Source organism: Carassius carassius, chromosome 45 (genome assembly GCF_963082965.1).
Source record: "Carassius carassius chromosome 45, fCarCar2.1, whole genome shotgun sequence".
In the NCBI taxonomy this organism is placed as follows: domain Eukaryota; kingdom Metazoa; phylum Chordata; class Actinopteri; order Cypriniformes; family Cyprinidae; genus Carassius; species Carassius carassius.
The window spans coordinates 16,532,705-16,550,413 of NC_081799.1; the positions used below are offsets into that span (position 1 = coordinate 16,532,705).

General features: G+C 35.9%; 1 protein-coding gene across 5 annotated transcripts in view; it reads right to left on the reverse strand.

Moving 5' to 3' along the window:
* Window positions 1-17,709, reverse strand: part of LOC132127695 (opioid-binding protein/cell adhesion molecule homolog) — a 197,453-nt gene that overhangs the window by 13,310 nt on the left and 166,434 nt on the right. For all 5 annotated transcript variants that reach the window (XM_059539693.1, XM_059539694.1, XM_059539692.1 and 2 more), the window contains one exon: window positions 14,865-15,002. In XM_059539693.1, the coding sequence (XP_059395676.1) occupies window positions 14,865-15,002 (138 nt within the window). The remainder of the gene's footprint in view (window positions 1-14,864; window positions 15,003-17,709) is intronic.

Here is a 17,709-nt window from a genome sequence, read left to right on the forward strand (position 1 = left end):
CCAACTGTTGCATTTATACAATATCTTAGAAAAATTAAATAATGTTAAGTAATTTTTTTCTGATGTTGACAATTTTCATATGTTGTAAGCTAAGAAAAAAATGTAAATTCAAACAGATAGCAACAATGTCAGCAGGACCATCTTGTTGAGCAGGTTTATTTTGGAATAATGGCATAGCATACCAAATGCAAATAATAGAGAAAATTATTAATTTGTTTTAGAAGAAAGAGATCCAGAAATGCTATGAGAAACATGAAACCAGCAGAATGTAGCAGATTCAAGGACAACAGTCAATTATACAATTTAATGGCCATTATTTGAAAATATGTCTGCAGATTTCTGCATTTAACCAACTAAAATTGTTTTAGTAAATAAAATAATAAATAACAATAATAAATGTTAGCTTTACTTGAGTGGATTAGTATTACTATGTGATCTAAATCAAACTTCATTTGACAAAAATACTCTTTGCCACCTGTTGGCGCCAATAGCCTTGTGGGCATCTGACATTTAGTGCCGTTGTGCTTCGGGCGTCCCACGTTCGAGTCCAACCTCGTAGACCTTTCCCAATCCTGCCCCACCCTCCTTCCCACTTCAATTCCAGTCTTAATTATTGTCCTGTCCTAATAAAAAAAGCTTATAAACAAAAATATATCTTATGTATTCCACAAAGTTATCATTGATGTGCCTGTAAAATATTAGCTTCACCTGTGTGTAAATGCGTAATGAATCTCTCTCGTCAACAGATTTCACCAGGAAGAAATCCAGCCGCCCCCAAAAAACTTTGGCAAATTTGGGCCATAAATCAGCGCAGCCAAAAACAAGTCAAGCTCTGTGCATTCATAAGAGTGTTAATTCTGTCAGATAGAAATAAATAATGATTTATCACCAAGGCCTCCCAGCTTCTGCTGCCCCCTCCTTCATTCTCTCTCTCTCTCTTCTCGCTGGCGCGACGGGGAAGCATGACGCCATCCCCTCGGCCCCATAAGTCACATGTGTGAGTTTGTAATGGAAAGATAAGAGTGCAGCGATGCATCCAGGGAATACATGTTCTTTTCAGGCTTCATCGACTATGTGACTGGTTTAATAAGATGGAGAAGAGGTTGATTGTGCTTGAAACACATGAGCATGGCTTGATAACACTTGTTTGGGACAGGGAATATGAACCAGTTAGTATGTGACTCGAGGGAGGGATGCCACAGTGTAACGCTAGAGCAAATTAGCAAATGTCTAATTTCACGGAAAGAAAATCACAATTCTGTTTATTCTTTGTTTACATGCTGTATAATCATTAAACATTTATTTACAGTGCATAACCTTTTGCACTTCAGTGCACAAGCAGATTACGCAAATTACGATGCATTACACAGATTAATAATAATCTGTGTTTATAATTATGAGTGACAAGCCGATATATTTTCAATATAATTTCTTTTTTTCAGTGGAACACATACAAATAAAGATATTTTGAAAAGAGGTCAATGTCAATGTGGTCCAATGTTGTTTTGGACCCCACTGACTTTCAGTGTATAGAAAAAATCAATTTTTCATTCGTTCTTTTGTCTTTAACAAACCGTAAGCAGCTCTGTCAAGTGTAACAAGAGTAAAAAGAGAAAGAGAGGGAGGAATGACAGTGACAGTGAGATGGAGAGAGAGCAGCATGACAGAAAAGCACTTGAGAGAGAGAGTAATGTGATGTGAAAACTGTCATGGTTCCAAGACCAAACAAAGCCCTCTCAAAGCTGAAACACTACAAAATGGAGATGCACGCATCAGTCTGATTCCTCTTAACGGTTACAATCCCAGTTTAATCACATCACATGAAGAGAGCTGCAGTTCAAATGAAAGGCATCTGAACTGACAGGAAAAATGCAGAAATAATAACCCCAAGGTCGGCTTTTAGGCTGCAAGTGTTCAGACACTTGCTCATCATTTAAACCACTTGTACTATTCCCAAAAAAAATATATAAAAAATAAAAAGAAATAAAAAATGGTTTCTAAGTGTTGCTGGTCCTAGAAGGCTTTTGGTCACTTGCTGGAAGACCAAAGGGACCATCTTAAACCAACTGATTTAAGCATTTTCCTCCCTGTAGGAGACTTAGGTAAATTACAAACAAATAATAAAAATTACAAAATTACTTTAAATATAAAATAAACAAATCTAAATATTATATAAATATAGAATATTTTTACTTAATAAAAAAATGTCTTATTGACAAGCTGTATTTTATCTGAAAAAAGTCAGTTAGGGTGACAACTAAATAAACATCAAAATTACAATATATATTAAAAATGCATATTTATTTCCATTACCATGCAAAAATATGAAGTCAGATTTATTTATTTTTTGAGTGAACTATCTCATATTTACCAACGCTGCATTTATTTGATTAAAAGTACAGTAAAAAAAAGCAATGTTGTGAAACGTTATTACAATTTAAAATAACTGTTTTCTATTTAAATACATTTTAAATGTATCCCTAATAATGACAAAGCTGATTGGAAACTTTGATACTTTTTTCATGATTTGATGAACACAATTTTTATTTTTTAAATAATCATCTTTTGTAAAATCTTATACTCACTTATTCACTTTGACTTTTGTTCAATTTAATGTTCCCTTGCTGAATGCATAAAAAAAAACTAGTGATCACAAAACATTTAATGACAGATATAAACTAGAAAAGAAATGGGAGTTCTTTTGAATTTTCTGTCACACTACTGGAAAAATGTTAAAGTTAGTAGTGTTGCTACTTCGTTATAGGGCTGTGAAATTTTTTCCATAGTTTTTCTTAGTGGGATGAGAGAAGGCCCTGTGTGAAAGCATTAGTAAAAATGTTCCTTACTATCAAATAATGAAACAGTCAGATAATGCCATCTCCAACAGATGTTTCACAAAAAAACCCTACACAGGCTGGGTTGCTCATTGCAGAAATTAATAATATAACAAATAACCTATACTGCAATTGTACAGGTACATCTCAATAAATTAGAATGTTGTGGAAAAGTTAATTTATTTCAGTAATTCAACTCAAATTGTGAAACTTGTGTATTAAATAAATTCAATGCACACAGACTGAAGTAGTTTAAGTCTTTGGTTCTTTTAATTGCGATGAGATTGACTCACATTTAAGAAAACCCCACCAATTCACTATCTAAACAAATTAGAATATGGTGACATGCCAATCAGCTAATCCACTCAAAACACCTGCAAAGGTTTCCTGAGCCTTCAAAATGGTTTCTCAGTTTGGTTCACTAGGCTACACAATCATGGGGAAGACTGCTGATCTGACAGTTGTCCAGAAGACAATCATTGACACCCTTCACAAGAAGGGTAAGCCACAAACATTCATTGCCAAAGAAGCTGGCTGTTCACAGAGTGCTGTATCCAAGCATGTTAACAGAAGGTTGAGTGGAAGGAAAAAGTGTGGAAGAAAAAGTTGCACAAACAACCAAGAGAACCGCAGTCTTATGAGGATTGTCAAGCAAAATCGATTCAAGAATATGAGTGAACATCACAAGGAATGGACTGAGGCTGGGGTCAAGGCATACAGACGTGTCAAGGAATTTGGCTACAGTTGTTGTATTCTTATTGTTAACCCACTCCTGAACCACAGACAATGTCAGAGGCGTCTGGGATAAGGAGAAGAAGAACTGGACTGTTGCCCAGTGATCTAAAGTCCTCTTTTCAGATGAGAGCAAGTTTTGTATTTCATTTGGAAACCAAGGTCCTAGAGTCTGGAGGAAGGGTGGAGAAGCTCATAGCCCAAGTTTCTTGAAGTCCAGTGTTAAGTTTCCACTGTCTGTGATGATTTGGGGTGAAATGTCATCTGCTGGTGTTGGTCCATTGTGTTTTTAAAAAGTCACTGCACCCGTTTACCAAGAAATTTTGGAGCACTTCATGCTTCCTTCTGCTGACCAGCTTTTTGAAGATGTGATTTTGTTTCCCAGCAGGATTTAGCACCTTGACCATGGTGTTTGGTGTGCTTGACTGGCCAGCAAACTCACCAGACCTGAACCCTATAGAGAATCTATGGGGTATTGTCAAGAGGAAAATGGGAAACAAGAGAACAAAAAATGCAGATGAGCTGAAGGCCACTGTCAAAGAAACCTGGGCTTCCATACCACCTCAGCAGAGACACAAACTGATCACCTCCATGCCACGGTGAATTGAGGCAGTAATTAAAGCGAAAGGAGCCCCTACCAAGCATTGAATACATGTACAGTAAATGTTATATAAATACTTTTTCAGACCAACAATTCACAATTTTTTTTTTTACATTTTTTATTGGTCTTATGAAGTATTCTAATTTGTTGAGATTGAATTGGTGGGTTTTTGTTAAATGTGAGTCCAAATTTTCACAATTAAAAGAACCAAAGACTTAAACTACTTCAGTCTGTGTGCATTGTATTTATTTAATAAAGTTTCACAATTTGAGTTGAATTACTGAAATAAATTAACTTTTTACATTTACATTACATTACATTTATTCACTTAGCTGACGCTTTTATCCAAAGCGACTTACAATTGCCACATATGTCAGAGGTCACACACCTCTGGAGCAACTAGGGGTTAAGTGTCTTGCTCAGGGACACATTGGTGTCTCACAGTGGATTCGAACCCGGGTCTCTCACACCAAAGACATGTGTCTTATCCACTGCGCTAGCACCACCCCGATCTCAATAAATTTTTCATGACATTCAAATTTATTGAGATCCACCTGTACTTGCAGTGTCTTTTTGCATTTGAAACACTATGCTGCAAATTATGCCTGTGCTAAAGGAAGATGCTGCTGTGACAATGTTTACTTACTGACAAAATGAATCCTCAACACAATAGTATAGATAAAATATCTACAGTTAAGGCTTTAAAAGAGTCTCACAGGGACCACACTCATTCCCGTCCCGTTGGCATTTAACTACAGTGGATTAGTCAGGCTTGTCCTGGCAGCTCTTCATTGATCCCACTGTTAATCTGACAGATGGCTGATAACATGGCCTGCACTGCTATAGGGGTCACATCTCCACATATATCCACAGCATAACTTTTCATAGGACTAACTACACAGCAAAATCCAGAGTACATATTGTCCCAATCTACAGAGTGTTAAATTAACACTGAAGAAGAGTTACCAGTGTTGAGGATTATGTGATGCAGTTTTATGTCTGAATGTTTTAAAGCCTGAACAGGTTGTTCAACTTCAGCATTGTTAACAGTGTTGTTTTTTTACTAATACTCACTCATCAATTGAATAATTGCTTAATTATCCTCATTAACTTTAACTCGGCTTCAGTGTTATTTTAACTCTCTGTAGATTAGGACGATATGTATATATGTACGTTATATAATATGTTGATATACCTAGGTCTGCAATTCTGCCAAAGCTCAGCAGATTTCTGCAAAATCTGAACTCCCATCATTCACAATATTCCTCCTCTTTCCTGTTTGTTTATACATTTTTCCTCATTATAATTGTGTTTTGAATAAATGTTGTTTATAAAAACTAGATTTGCATACCCTGAAGGAAATACCCGGTCTTACAAGGCAGCTAAAGAACAGTGTAACATTTTTGGGTTAAATTATAAGTTATAAATCCAAATAAGGATAGAGGGAGAGATAGATAGAAATATGATAATAATATATATTATTGTAGACCAGGGATTTAACCTCAATTTCTATAGGCATACCCCTTGGCTATATATATATAAATAATACTTTTCTTCTGCTTAGCTGACATGGTGTCGCATTTGCGCATTTCATAAAAGAGGGAGTTGGGTGGAAATATGAAATGAGGGGAGAGGTGTAATATGCATCTGGTGCATTAATTTAATTTTACTTAAAACAAAACCGATGATACTGCAATTTTAATTTGGAGGATAAAATTCACAAAATTATCCTATTTTGAAACTAAGGTACAAAACCACTTTAGTAACTGGACTTGACATTCAAAACCTTCCAGTTCCTGACATTTAGGAGACAGGAGACATTTACTGTATGTTGTTCTGTTTGCTAACATTAAAATTTGTTTTAATTAAAAAACAAAATTCTCTCTTACTGTAGTTACCCATTGACCAGTGAAACATAAATTCTGTTGTTTTGTGTATTTCCAGTGTTGATCCTCTCAGAGTTGTGGCGTGTAAAATTAGGTCGCATTATGCTAAATCTCTTTGGTGAATACAAAAGCCTGTAAGAAGACAGTGAGAATCAAAATGATTTCTCTTTAAACCAATTTGCTACAGCGGTTGTACCTGGTAGGCAGAAACGTGCTGCTAAAGCGCTTAAATGAAATCTCATTGAATTCAGAGTTGTAGCTGTAAAAGGAGCATTTACTTAATTAGCCTGTAAGAGAATAGAGCTTGTGGATGTAAGCATGTGCTTGAGAGTTAGACTGAACCGGGAGAGATAATGTGATAAATGAACAAAATGACTACAATGAAAACACAACACTTGAGATTATAGCTGCATCTCGGCCTGGCCCACATATATCCCACTCACATGATGAGAGCAAATGCATACATGTTCACCCGCCTACATATAAAAACGCAAACAGGTAAGCAGCAGGGACAGTAAACAAGCCTCTTCTGCTCCTTCTAGTACTTCTACTTTAAAGAGTACATCTGCTTGGTTTCATACCCACATTTGACCCACATCTGGTTTCAAAGTAGAGAAAAAAGGCATGAAAACATTTTCAGAGCCAGGAAACTACTTCCACTCTCCTGGCTGGGCTTTCTAGACACAGACAGAATGGGGACAGTTTAATTTGATGTATGGTGATACAATCACACCTTCTCAGCAGAGCAGAAAGAAAGGTTATGAGGAAAAATGATAACGCTTTATTTTACAATGCCCTAATTACCACAAAATAACTACACAATTATCATGGGGCCGCTCACCGGAGGTCACTTTGTGCCTGGAGCCATGGTGCAAAAAGAAACTACAATAATTACGATGCAAACCTGAGAAAACACCTTCGCCTTCATCTGATAGGCTAGTTACCAAAGTCTCTTGAAGCAAAGATTTTCTTCTGCTTAGCAGACATGGTGTCGAATTTGCTGTATCTGCTATATGTATGGACTGTATAAAGTATATGGAATAGTGTATATTCGTATTCAAAGCAGATCACAAACAGCAATAACAGAGCAATATGTAGTAGCAAGTGTGTTCACAGAGTACTGTGAAATGCCATCTAAGGGCAAAATGACTTCAAACTCCCGGCTCATTCTGAGCGGCCTCCAACACCTCAAATCATGCAGTAATTTGTTTCTGCCTTCTCTGCCTTTAATGATGGGCTTTGGTGCTGCCACATTGATAAGCCTCCATTTCTCCTGACTCATCCCTGGCTACTTCCCCTGTTAGCATCAAAACTTAATCTGAGATCTGACATTGGGTCTCACAACCACACTTATTTAGATGTATGACCTTTCCAGAAAACAACGGCCAATCAATAAGCAGCTTTGCTACCTCAAAGTCTAATTAAAACAAGCACAGGGTAACTCAAAGGGCAGAGGGAGCTGGGAGAAACTAGCATGTACGGTATATAGTACATGACTGCTTCATATGTACACATGACATTTACAAGGAGCATTTTTGTTGTTTGTTCTCTCAGTTTCAGAATTATCCATTACTGAACCGACAGTAAAAAGAACTAACTGTGGTTGGTCAGGCAGGTCAGATGGCCTGTTGCAGTCGAAATACAGAACTTTCTTTGCACCAGTGTTTCTAAGCTGCAATGTGGCTTGAGTTAAAAAATCTCACCATGCAAAATTACAGCATTGGTTCACTTGGATCCAGTGCTATTAGAAGCTAAATGCAATGTTTACATTAAACATGCTAGAACCATTTAAAACGATTTCTTCACCAAATTCATAAATAATGTCTTACTTGAATAAAGATAAACAACTCAACGAATAAATACAGATGTTTCTGTTTTGGCATGCAGTTTCTTTAGAAAAAAATTCTTCCAGGTGCAATGTGACAATTTTTTCTCGTGACAACCAATTTGAAAGTGAAAGTGACATGACATACAGCCAAGTAAGGTGGCTTAGAATTTGTGCTCTGCATTTAACCCATCCAAAGTGCACACACAAAGCAGTGAACACACACACACCGTGAACACACACCAGGAGCAGTGGGCAGCCATTTATGCTGCAGCACCCGGGGAGCAGTTGGGGAGTCAAACTCTCTAACCATTAGGACATGACTTCCCCACAAGGCCATCTGTCCACATTTAACACACAGAAGAAATTTGAGGTTTAATATACATTTATAATACAATATATGGCAAAAAAAGAGAAAGAGAAATATAATGTTTAATTTCAGCTTCATAAATAGCCAAAATGAAAAAATCTGTGAAATGTTAAATGTGCTTTAAGTACAACAGGGCATCTCTTGAAATACATTAACATGGGAAAAATATGTCAAAAGAATAAGAAAGCATAATTTGCTGCAATTAGATTCGTCACTCTCTGAATTTCAGATATCCTGTCTTCACTTTCATTACAAAAGCTTTCCGCAGAGCTTGAAAAGAATTTTTTTGGTAAATTAACACACATCTCTATTCATTGTGCTTGATTTGATATTACAAGCACTATGACTGCACAGATTGTTTTAAACAGATGTTGTTTTAGCTTCATTTTCTTTCTGCAAGCTATAATGGGAGTTACCAAATAATGAATGATAATTTTCATCAACTATATACATTATAGATAAAACTGTAATTTTTTACATATTAAAAGTCGCTAATCTCCAAATAGACTCTCAGCTTGTAGTATGCGGTCACAGAAGAGAAAAACAGATTGACGAGTCTCATATCTTGCCACTGAAACACTTCTGTTTGTTGCAGTGTCAGAATCAAAAGCCCGTGAAGGGATTTTAACAGGGTTTACAAAGGGACACGCAATGATGAATTAGCTATGTTTAAAGATTAGTCAGAGTTGTACTCATAGGAGCGGTGCAGGATGACACATTATTAAGCTGTTATGAAGCACTTGCATTGCCGAGTTTCCAGGCTGACGCTCCATCCAACTGCGTCGGGGGGAGGGGGTGGGGGGCTGCCACATGGAGAAACCCACCGAGACCAATCATGTCAGGCAAAATGAGACTCCATCGCCTCCACGTAAAATACACTCCAGACACAGGCAGTGGCCGTTTCACCACCTTTGAATTATTAATGATCAAAGTTCAGGTGGAATGAGCCAAGTTTGTTGGGTTGGTGGTTTAGGCGGCCGAGCACAGAAAGCATCAAGTGGAGGTCTTGCACACCTGTCCACTATTCAGCTGAAAAACAGCCTCGGTTTGACGTGACTGAGAAACATTGGCAGCGTGTGTAAACTAATTTCTCCCCTTGACCCCCATTTCCTTTTCAGGCAGTGGCTTCTCATTTTTCTCCAAGCCATTTCGTGTGGCCATTGGGAAACGGAGCAAAGCCTGCATTACCTCAGACAACCTCATCTGCAAACAACAAGTGTTATTTGGCATGGTCACTGAAGCATGGCTAGTTTCTTGCTGAATATTTGACTGCAACATACACAAGGGGAAAAAATGAAGCACCTTCTTTTCTGGCTATAAAATAATGAGATTTTTTCAAAAATAAGTGGTAAGAAAATATGTTAAAAGGCCAATCCAACAGTGCTGTTAGAAAATCCATGAAAAGCAGCATGAAAAATACACTATTTGCTTCAATATAGATGTGACCCAAGAGCTGCAATAAAAAAACTTTCATATCTTTTCAGTAAGAAAGAGTAATAGTATTACCCATTACATTGTTCATGAACGATGGCTCTTGTGGTTTCAACCTTACAGATCTAAGAAAAAGGTTTAGCATACAAAATAAACTAAACTAAAGTAACACTATGAGATATAAAGCTGAAATTTATGACATATAAAGTTGTAATTATGAGATATAAAGTTATAACTGTGATATGTAGTCACATTTGTGAGATGTTGGGTCTCATTTGTTTATATAAATATATAAATTCACAAACATAATATGAACTTGGGTTTGTTAGACATAGTCACAAGTGTGAGATCTAAAGTCACACTTATGGTATATAATCATTAGTGAAATAAAATCACAATTTTGAGATGTTAAGTTGTTATGTGAGAAGTCCCAATTGGCTTAAGTAAAAAATCTGACTGCAAAATTATAGCATTGAAAAAATGATCCACTTGAATCCAGTGATGTTAGAAGCAAAATAGTGGCAAAGTTTACATTAAACATGATGTTTGTAGCACAGCATAGGAAGAAAAAAAAAAAAAAAAAAAAAAAAAAATTGCTAATACCATTCAAAATTAGTTGAAACGTGTGGAAAATGCTAAATTCATAAATAATAACTTACTTGAATAAACATAATTCAAAGAATGAATTTTTTTTTTTAATTGTCAAACATACAGTTCTAGTCATTGGTGAGATATAAAAAATATTTTAAAGATAATAATGTGTTGTGTTGCAAACGAAATATAAAGTTGTCCTTGTAAAATAGAAAGTTGCAACAGTGAGATTTAAAGTCATTAACTTTTTTTTTTTCTTGAGGCACACACAAACACACACACACACACACACACACAAAACTTCCATATCTAACACACTGATCAACTAATGTTCAAGTGGGCATGAAAGTTCATGGTGTCAGCATTCTGAACTTCAGCCTTAAGGCTTAAAAATGCTATTGCTGTGCAGCTCCAGATCTTGTTTGTGCATGCAAATCCTAAACCATGCTTAACCAGCGATGTTGTGGAAATTCTAAACAAGATCAATAGAACACAAATTATTCAATATTTATATCATCCACACATATGTGCATCTGTCTGAAAACAGCCCCAATTTAAACTTTCCTCCAAAGAGCTCACTGTCTTTCTAGAGGTCTATATGAGTGGATGAGAACCTGCCAAGTACAACGGGAGCCCTCAGAATTAAACCCATTAGAGTGGGATATTCCCACTGACACGCAGCCTGTGGGTGCTCACAAACTGCGAATGATGAGCGCAAATCCATTTTCTAAAGTGCCAAATGGTGCAATGTCATCTGTAGGGGACAAATCCAGCCTGCCATATGCTGTGAATGAAGAATCGGCAAACTACAACAACAGCTGGCCACTTGAAAACACAATTTTCACTGCTGCATCATGTAACTGCAGATCCATCTAATTTAATTATCATTAAAGATGTAAAAATATCGCTCTTGTACGAGTGCATGGCAAGCATGCATTTATACACGCTTTATTACGAGGCATGTTTACTCATGCAGGTAATGATATATTTGCATGTTCATCGCATGTTCATCGTATCAAAATAAAGGCGACTTCTTCGTGTCCCACCTTTCAATCTTTGTTGCCCGTGACAGCTCTACCTCTGCAAATAGTATGCACTGCAATAACAGTGTGATTGCCACGACTGCTGTGCTACCGTCATGCCAGTCAAATCTTGACAATGCCAAATTAAAGGCCTTGAACTTTCCACTGTATGTTGTGGAAAAAATCTGTTATCTTCAATGTCAGTGCACTCAAAGACATTCTTCAAACAATTTGATAAGCACTTTTGAAAATGTATTTTCTGTTTCCAAAAAGGCATTACACCCTCTGAAGAGTGCAACTGCCTTTCATGTATTGACATCTTATTTTCTGTCTTTTCATGCCAATGTTTGTCAATAGCAATTTTCAGTGGTTGAATTTCTCTTGCCAACATAACAGGTTATGGAATCAATTCAAACTAAAAATTCAGTTGCCCACAAAATGATGAAATATGCAATATGTGTTATGACAAGATATTTAAATGCTAATTTATGATATTAGTTTAATAAGTGTAACACCATTACATGTATTTAACCAAATTAAAACATTTATCTAATTTTATATTAAAACTGCTTAATTCTGTTCTGTCTTTTAAAGAAGTGTTAGACAACTGCGCAAGTGTTAATGCTTTTGCCAAGCTCTTATGTATTCCGGTGTAAATGAGAAGGACCTTCTAAATGTCAGTTTTATTTATTAATCAATCACATTATTCATGATTTATTAATCTGTCAACATACATTCTTATGAAGAACCTTTAACATCCACATAATATTCCAATGCACAAACCGTTCTTTATAGTGGAAAATGCTGCAACTGACGGAAATAAAACCAATCTAAGTATTACAATTACTTATATTAAAACAAAAATTTAATAAAGCGCAATAGAAAAGAAAAAAATCTAATAAAATCAACAAAATCATATCACAATATTACTAAAAAAATTAGATTAGATGGAAAAACTAAAATGACAAATGTTAACCTAAATAAATCAAGTACTAAAATTACTAAAACTGAAATAAAAATAAATCTAAATAGAAATATAAAATATATTATTACACAAAAGAAAAAAAAACTAAAAACATCACAACATTACGGAAATTTAAGCTGCCATGCATAATTTTTTTTCCTTCTTGTTTTCTCGTTATAACGATTTAATTTTCTCGTTATCTCGACATAACAAAAGTTGTTTTCTCGTTATAACGACTTAATACTTAATTTTCTCTGGGATGTTGTACATTATCCACTTTAAGTTATTAAGTCGTTATAACGAGAAAACAACTTTTGTTATGTCGAGATAACGAGAAAACATGAAGGAAAAAAATAATAATGCATGACCGCTTAGAACTTCCGTACAACATGACAAGTTAAACTAAAATTCAAAATGTGTGTAAACAAAGCTAATTCAAAATATTAATTAAGATAAAGCTGCTCATGACTGCTGGTCTAGGATCAGTTTCTCCTACCCACATCCAAATCTCAAGTCTGATGGGGAAATCTGACTGTAGATCTGTAGCGGCGGAAAAAATATATTTAATTTCAAATGTTCCAATGAGCAATTCATGAAATAAAAAGATTAATTTAATTTAAACTCTCAAATACCTCAGTTTATCCTTAGGATTGTGTAACTGAAGAAGATCAACACTTAGCTATGTCTACTAGGGCTATCAACGAATATTCTAAATTCGAATATGTATTCGAATAGTTTTAAAAAACGAATTTCGAAGGTGAAAATTAATATTCGAATAAAAAAAAAATGTGGAAAAAAAGGCCCGCGGTAGTAGAGGCGTGGTTGTCTGCTTTGCGAGTGGGCGCGCTAGCGCGCCTGAGGGTTCAGGGACAGGTCACAGCCTCACAGGAGTCGCACATTCGACCACTAGCAACATGAGGTCACATCTCAAAAATGTGCACCCAAATGAGCATGGCATAATGTGTGGAACTCCAGCCAAACATTCACTTCTTGACACTTAACGTTACTTTGCATCGCCCACCGCAAGTTCTTTGTCTGCAACACGACAAGAGGCTGTAACGGATAAAATAATTTTGTTCATTTGTAAGGACATGAGACCGATCAGTATCGCGGATGGGGTACGCTTCGGGGAGTTCTGTCAAGGAATGGATCCGAGGTTTGATTATTTATCGTTTCATGTCAAGGAAAAGTTCCATGTTTACCACAGCACAGCTCGCTCGGAGCATTCAATGTCAGTTCTATATGCTGTAAAACTTCAATTAATATTAATAATAATTGTTTCAATCACGGAATGAAGCCTGCTATATTTGGGACAACAGTCGCGACCTTAAATTGCTTGCACAAAAATTTGTTTGTTCATTTAAACCATTATGCGCAGAGAACGTGAGGGTGAGAGAGCGTGAGGTCTGCAGTCTTGGCCATTAGTTAATTTCCTTGTTTTTGTGTAGGTAATACGTTGTCATATATGTTTAAACTTAAATAGACTATCTATACAATTGTTTATGTCTCTTTGTATTATTTTTGCCTGTTATTGACGTAATGCGCGTCATTGACAACATGCGCAACCAGATGTTCAAATAGTTCGAATATTCGTGTATTTTTTAGAGGGAATATTCGAACGTCAATTTTGAGCAATTTTGCCAGCCCTAATGTCTACAGAGCTGCTGAACAATCCAGAAAAATTAATATGCAGGTTTCCACTTCAGCTGAGAAAGTTGACAGAAAAAAGAGAGAACGAAACATCCCTCACGTCTTATTTCTTTCATTAGACTTCGCACATAAATGTCAACACAGACTACGTCCTATTCCTGCAAGCTGGCTGACATTAAATGACACCATGTGCACAGACTTTTATATTGCTTTCTCTGTAAAGTGATTTCGCAGGCTGAATCTTTTCTTTTCTTGCCTGACTCGTGTACAGCTGTGGTTTCCATTATAACAGATGAATTAAAATGCAGCCAGTGTCCTGGAAGTCGGGTAGCAGAGGAAGACATGAATATGTAGTAAACGTAAGGGATTTACTCTTAGCTGTGCTGAAGCTGCTTGACATTATTTGATGTCATATCCAAACTCTCTTCAAAAATTGCCACAGATTCACTTTCCTCATCTAAAGTTTGACGTATTTCTAAAAATCTAATTGAAGTTGAAATCATGAAGATTCATGTGTGGAGCCACTGCCTACAGATGTATAGAAAATGAGACATTAACATAAAGCTGTATATTGAATGAAGCTGATTGATCAGTTCAGCCCATGACCATGAGTGAGCTTCAATATAAGAGACAGTTCACCCAATCAAATCTGTCATCATTTATTCACCCAAACCTGCAAAAACTTACTTTCTTTCTTTCGTGGAACACAAAAGAAGGCATTTTGAATTCAAAATGTTAGATTTTAAAAACCAAAAGGGACTAAAAGCATCATAATAGTGCTCAATATTAGTCCTGCGGTATTGTATATCCCAGGTCATTTTTGTGAAAGAAACTGATTTTTAAGTTCATGATGACAGAATGTTTATTTTCGAGATATCACTTTAAGAAATAAAACTAGTGACATTGCCTAGATAATTAACAATGCTATATTTTCTGTAAACAGCAAGATTTCCTTTACCTTTTCCATCACCTTTTGAAGAACGGAATTTCCAAAAAATGCTGGGTTCAGGTCGTCCGATGGCCAGACACATGAGGCTTACGTTACTACCCTCGTTCACTGAAACATCCGCTGATATGTTTACAATCCTGGCAGGAACTGAAAAAAAAAAAAAAAAACATTATGCAACACAGTAATCACACATCTGATAAAACCTCTGTAAAGACAAGTTGGCCCTTATGTGATGAATTATCTATTAACACAAAATGATGACATAAACAGGATCCGGAGGGTGTTTTCAATATATTGTTATCAGGATGTGTGTGTATTTTTCCCTTGTCTAGATGCAAGTTACATTCACATTTTATGTTCTCCCTAGAAAATTCTTGTGCAAAAGTCTTGCAACGATTTTCCAGGGCATGTTGTTATTTATATTTTATAGGTTGTATTTTATAAAGAAAAACAAACATGATCAAAGCAGTGTACAAAGCATATTAAAAATATAGATCTCATATTCAGATTGTTGTGACTTTGCGTTAACATCTTTGAAAATTATATGCACTACTGTAAGGAATAACTGTAGTACCCACACAAAACAGTAAAAACAGTAATATTGTGAAATATTTTCTGTTTTTGTGAAAATGTAATTTATTCCTGTGATAGCGAAGCAATTATCATTACTCCAGTCTTCAGTGTCACATGATCTTTCAGAAATAATTCTAATATGCTGATTTGGTGCTCAATAAACATTTCCTTCAAGAGAAAACTGTGCTGTTTAATATGTTTTGTTGACACATTTCTAGGATTCTGTTAAATTTTAAGTTCAAATAATGATAAGAAAAGATTTTACACTTTGTGTAAAAATAAAAATTACACAAAGTGTTTATATGCATAATTTACAGATCATATTTTAATTCTCCATTTAAAAGAGACTGGTGTATGAACTATGATTCTAATTTGAATACTGTGAATTCTGAAAACATTTTAATTAGGTGGTTATCCTCTAACAGTGAATTTGTTTGAAAGTGTAACCCTTGAGTTTGGAAATCCTTCCAATTATAGAACCATACAGTAATTGATTGTACATCAATTAAATGATTCTTTTAGCTTTGCAGATAAATCTACATTCAGTCGATTAGAATAAAGTCTGCGGTTTGATTGATGTGATGAGATGAGCAGGTCATGCTCTGTTCAGGTAATGTTGTTTATGACTTGACTGAAACTGGAAATGGTACCCAGACAGTCTGTCAGTTTTCTTGACTGTGTTCCATGTTTCAGTCTGAATAAACCAAGCAGCCAGTATCTCAGAGACATTATTTAGTTGGCGTCCTATCGGGCCTGCCTCATACGGGAGTACGCTATCTATGTTTGCTTAAAAAAGTAAATATTTTATGGTAAGTTCTGTTTACTGAAGTTTTAGTGAGTCATCCAAGCAGGCACAAGAATTTTCTTAAGGGACGTCACACACACACACACACACACACACACACACACACACACACACACACACAGGTATACCAACGTGCACAAAAATACTCCAATAATTACTGAATAATTGATCTGCAAAAGAAGCCTGTCCTGCAAGAAAAAAAAAAAAAAACAGCTGCTAATACAGATACTGAGGTCAGAATCTTCCAAGTTTCTGCAATTAGACTGCTGATTCACTCACGTGCCTTTAAATATTTAGCATGTAAATGGCAATGATTCAGACAAATGTGTAATGGAAAACATAAATTAATTTAGTTTCAAATAAATTCAGTTATCCTCGTAGGCCACCAGTGTATGACAATATTGTGTCATCTATCAAATCATAACAGCAGGTGGAAAATCCTGATGGGACTAATATATTTTTTTACTCCAGAACAATTTTCTGTCTGTAATAAAATTGAAAATACTTCAAAAGAACAAGTTTCATGAGTTATAGCCTATGTAATTCTGTGTGTGTGCATGGCACAAGGTTGAAGCAATGGAATTGGCAAATTATATATATATATATTTACACAAATGTAAATTTACAACAACTTGTAAAATAAAATTGAAAATGAAAATAATAGGAAATATATAAAATTGAAACAGAAAATATAACAATAAAAACTGAATCATAATATGAATTATACTGTAACTATAATAGTATCTCAGTGATTCTAAAATACCACTGGTCTCTACAGTGACCGTACCTCAGCTTAGTCCAGAGAGCACAATCACAGCAAAAGATGTTTAAGAGAGCCGCCCGCATCTTTCTGGTGAATATTTCATCCTGTGACGAGCACTTTCTTTGAGTGACTGTGCTTTTCACCATCCTGCATTCCCTGTGTTCTCACCACTTCCCTCCCTTACATCAAAGGTATTGTTTCATCCCTGTATCTCAATCTATAATTGATGGCTTCGGCTTTCTAACCATGAATCCCAGATTTAGGCCACTGTTTCAAACAGTCTGAGCTTCTCAAAAGAGAGAGAGGACAGAGTTCAGAGCAAGAACAGGCAGAAAGACTATGCTAACATTTTCCAAAGAGACACATGTAAGTCGAGTTATATAACTCAGGTTACCTCTCCTCAAGAGCGTGTGTGTTTGTGGTAAACTGCTGAAAATGGATCCATCATTCTCAGCCAAATGACAAGCCTCAACCATCCTCAAGTTTATGATGAAGTATCTTTCTGTCTGCGTGCCCAAATTCCCACCATCTCTGAGCAATACCTGTATTTTTAATTGGACATGCGCTGGGTTAAAATAACTGTAGAAGCAGAAAACCCACAGAAATCAGTGGGAGAAGAACTCATTCGTGAGCTGCCTCTGGTGATATAGCTGCCGCTAATGTTTCACCCTGGCAAATTGCTCTGGCTTCGTCTCTACATTTATATTTTCATA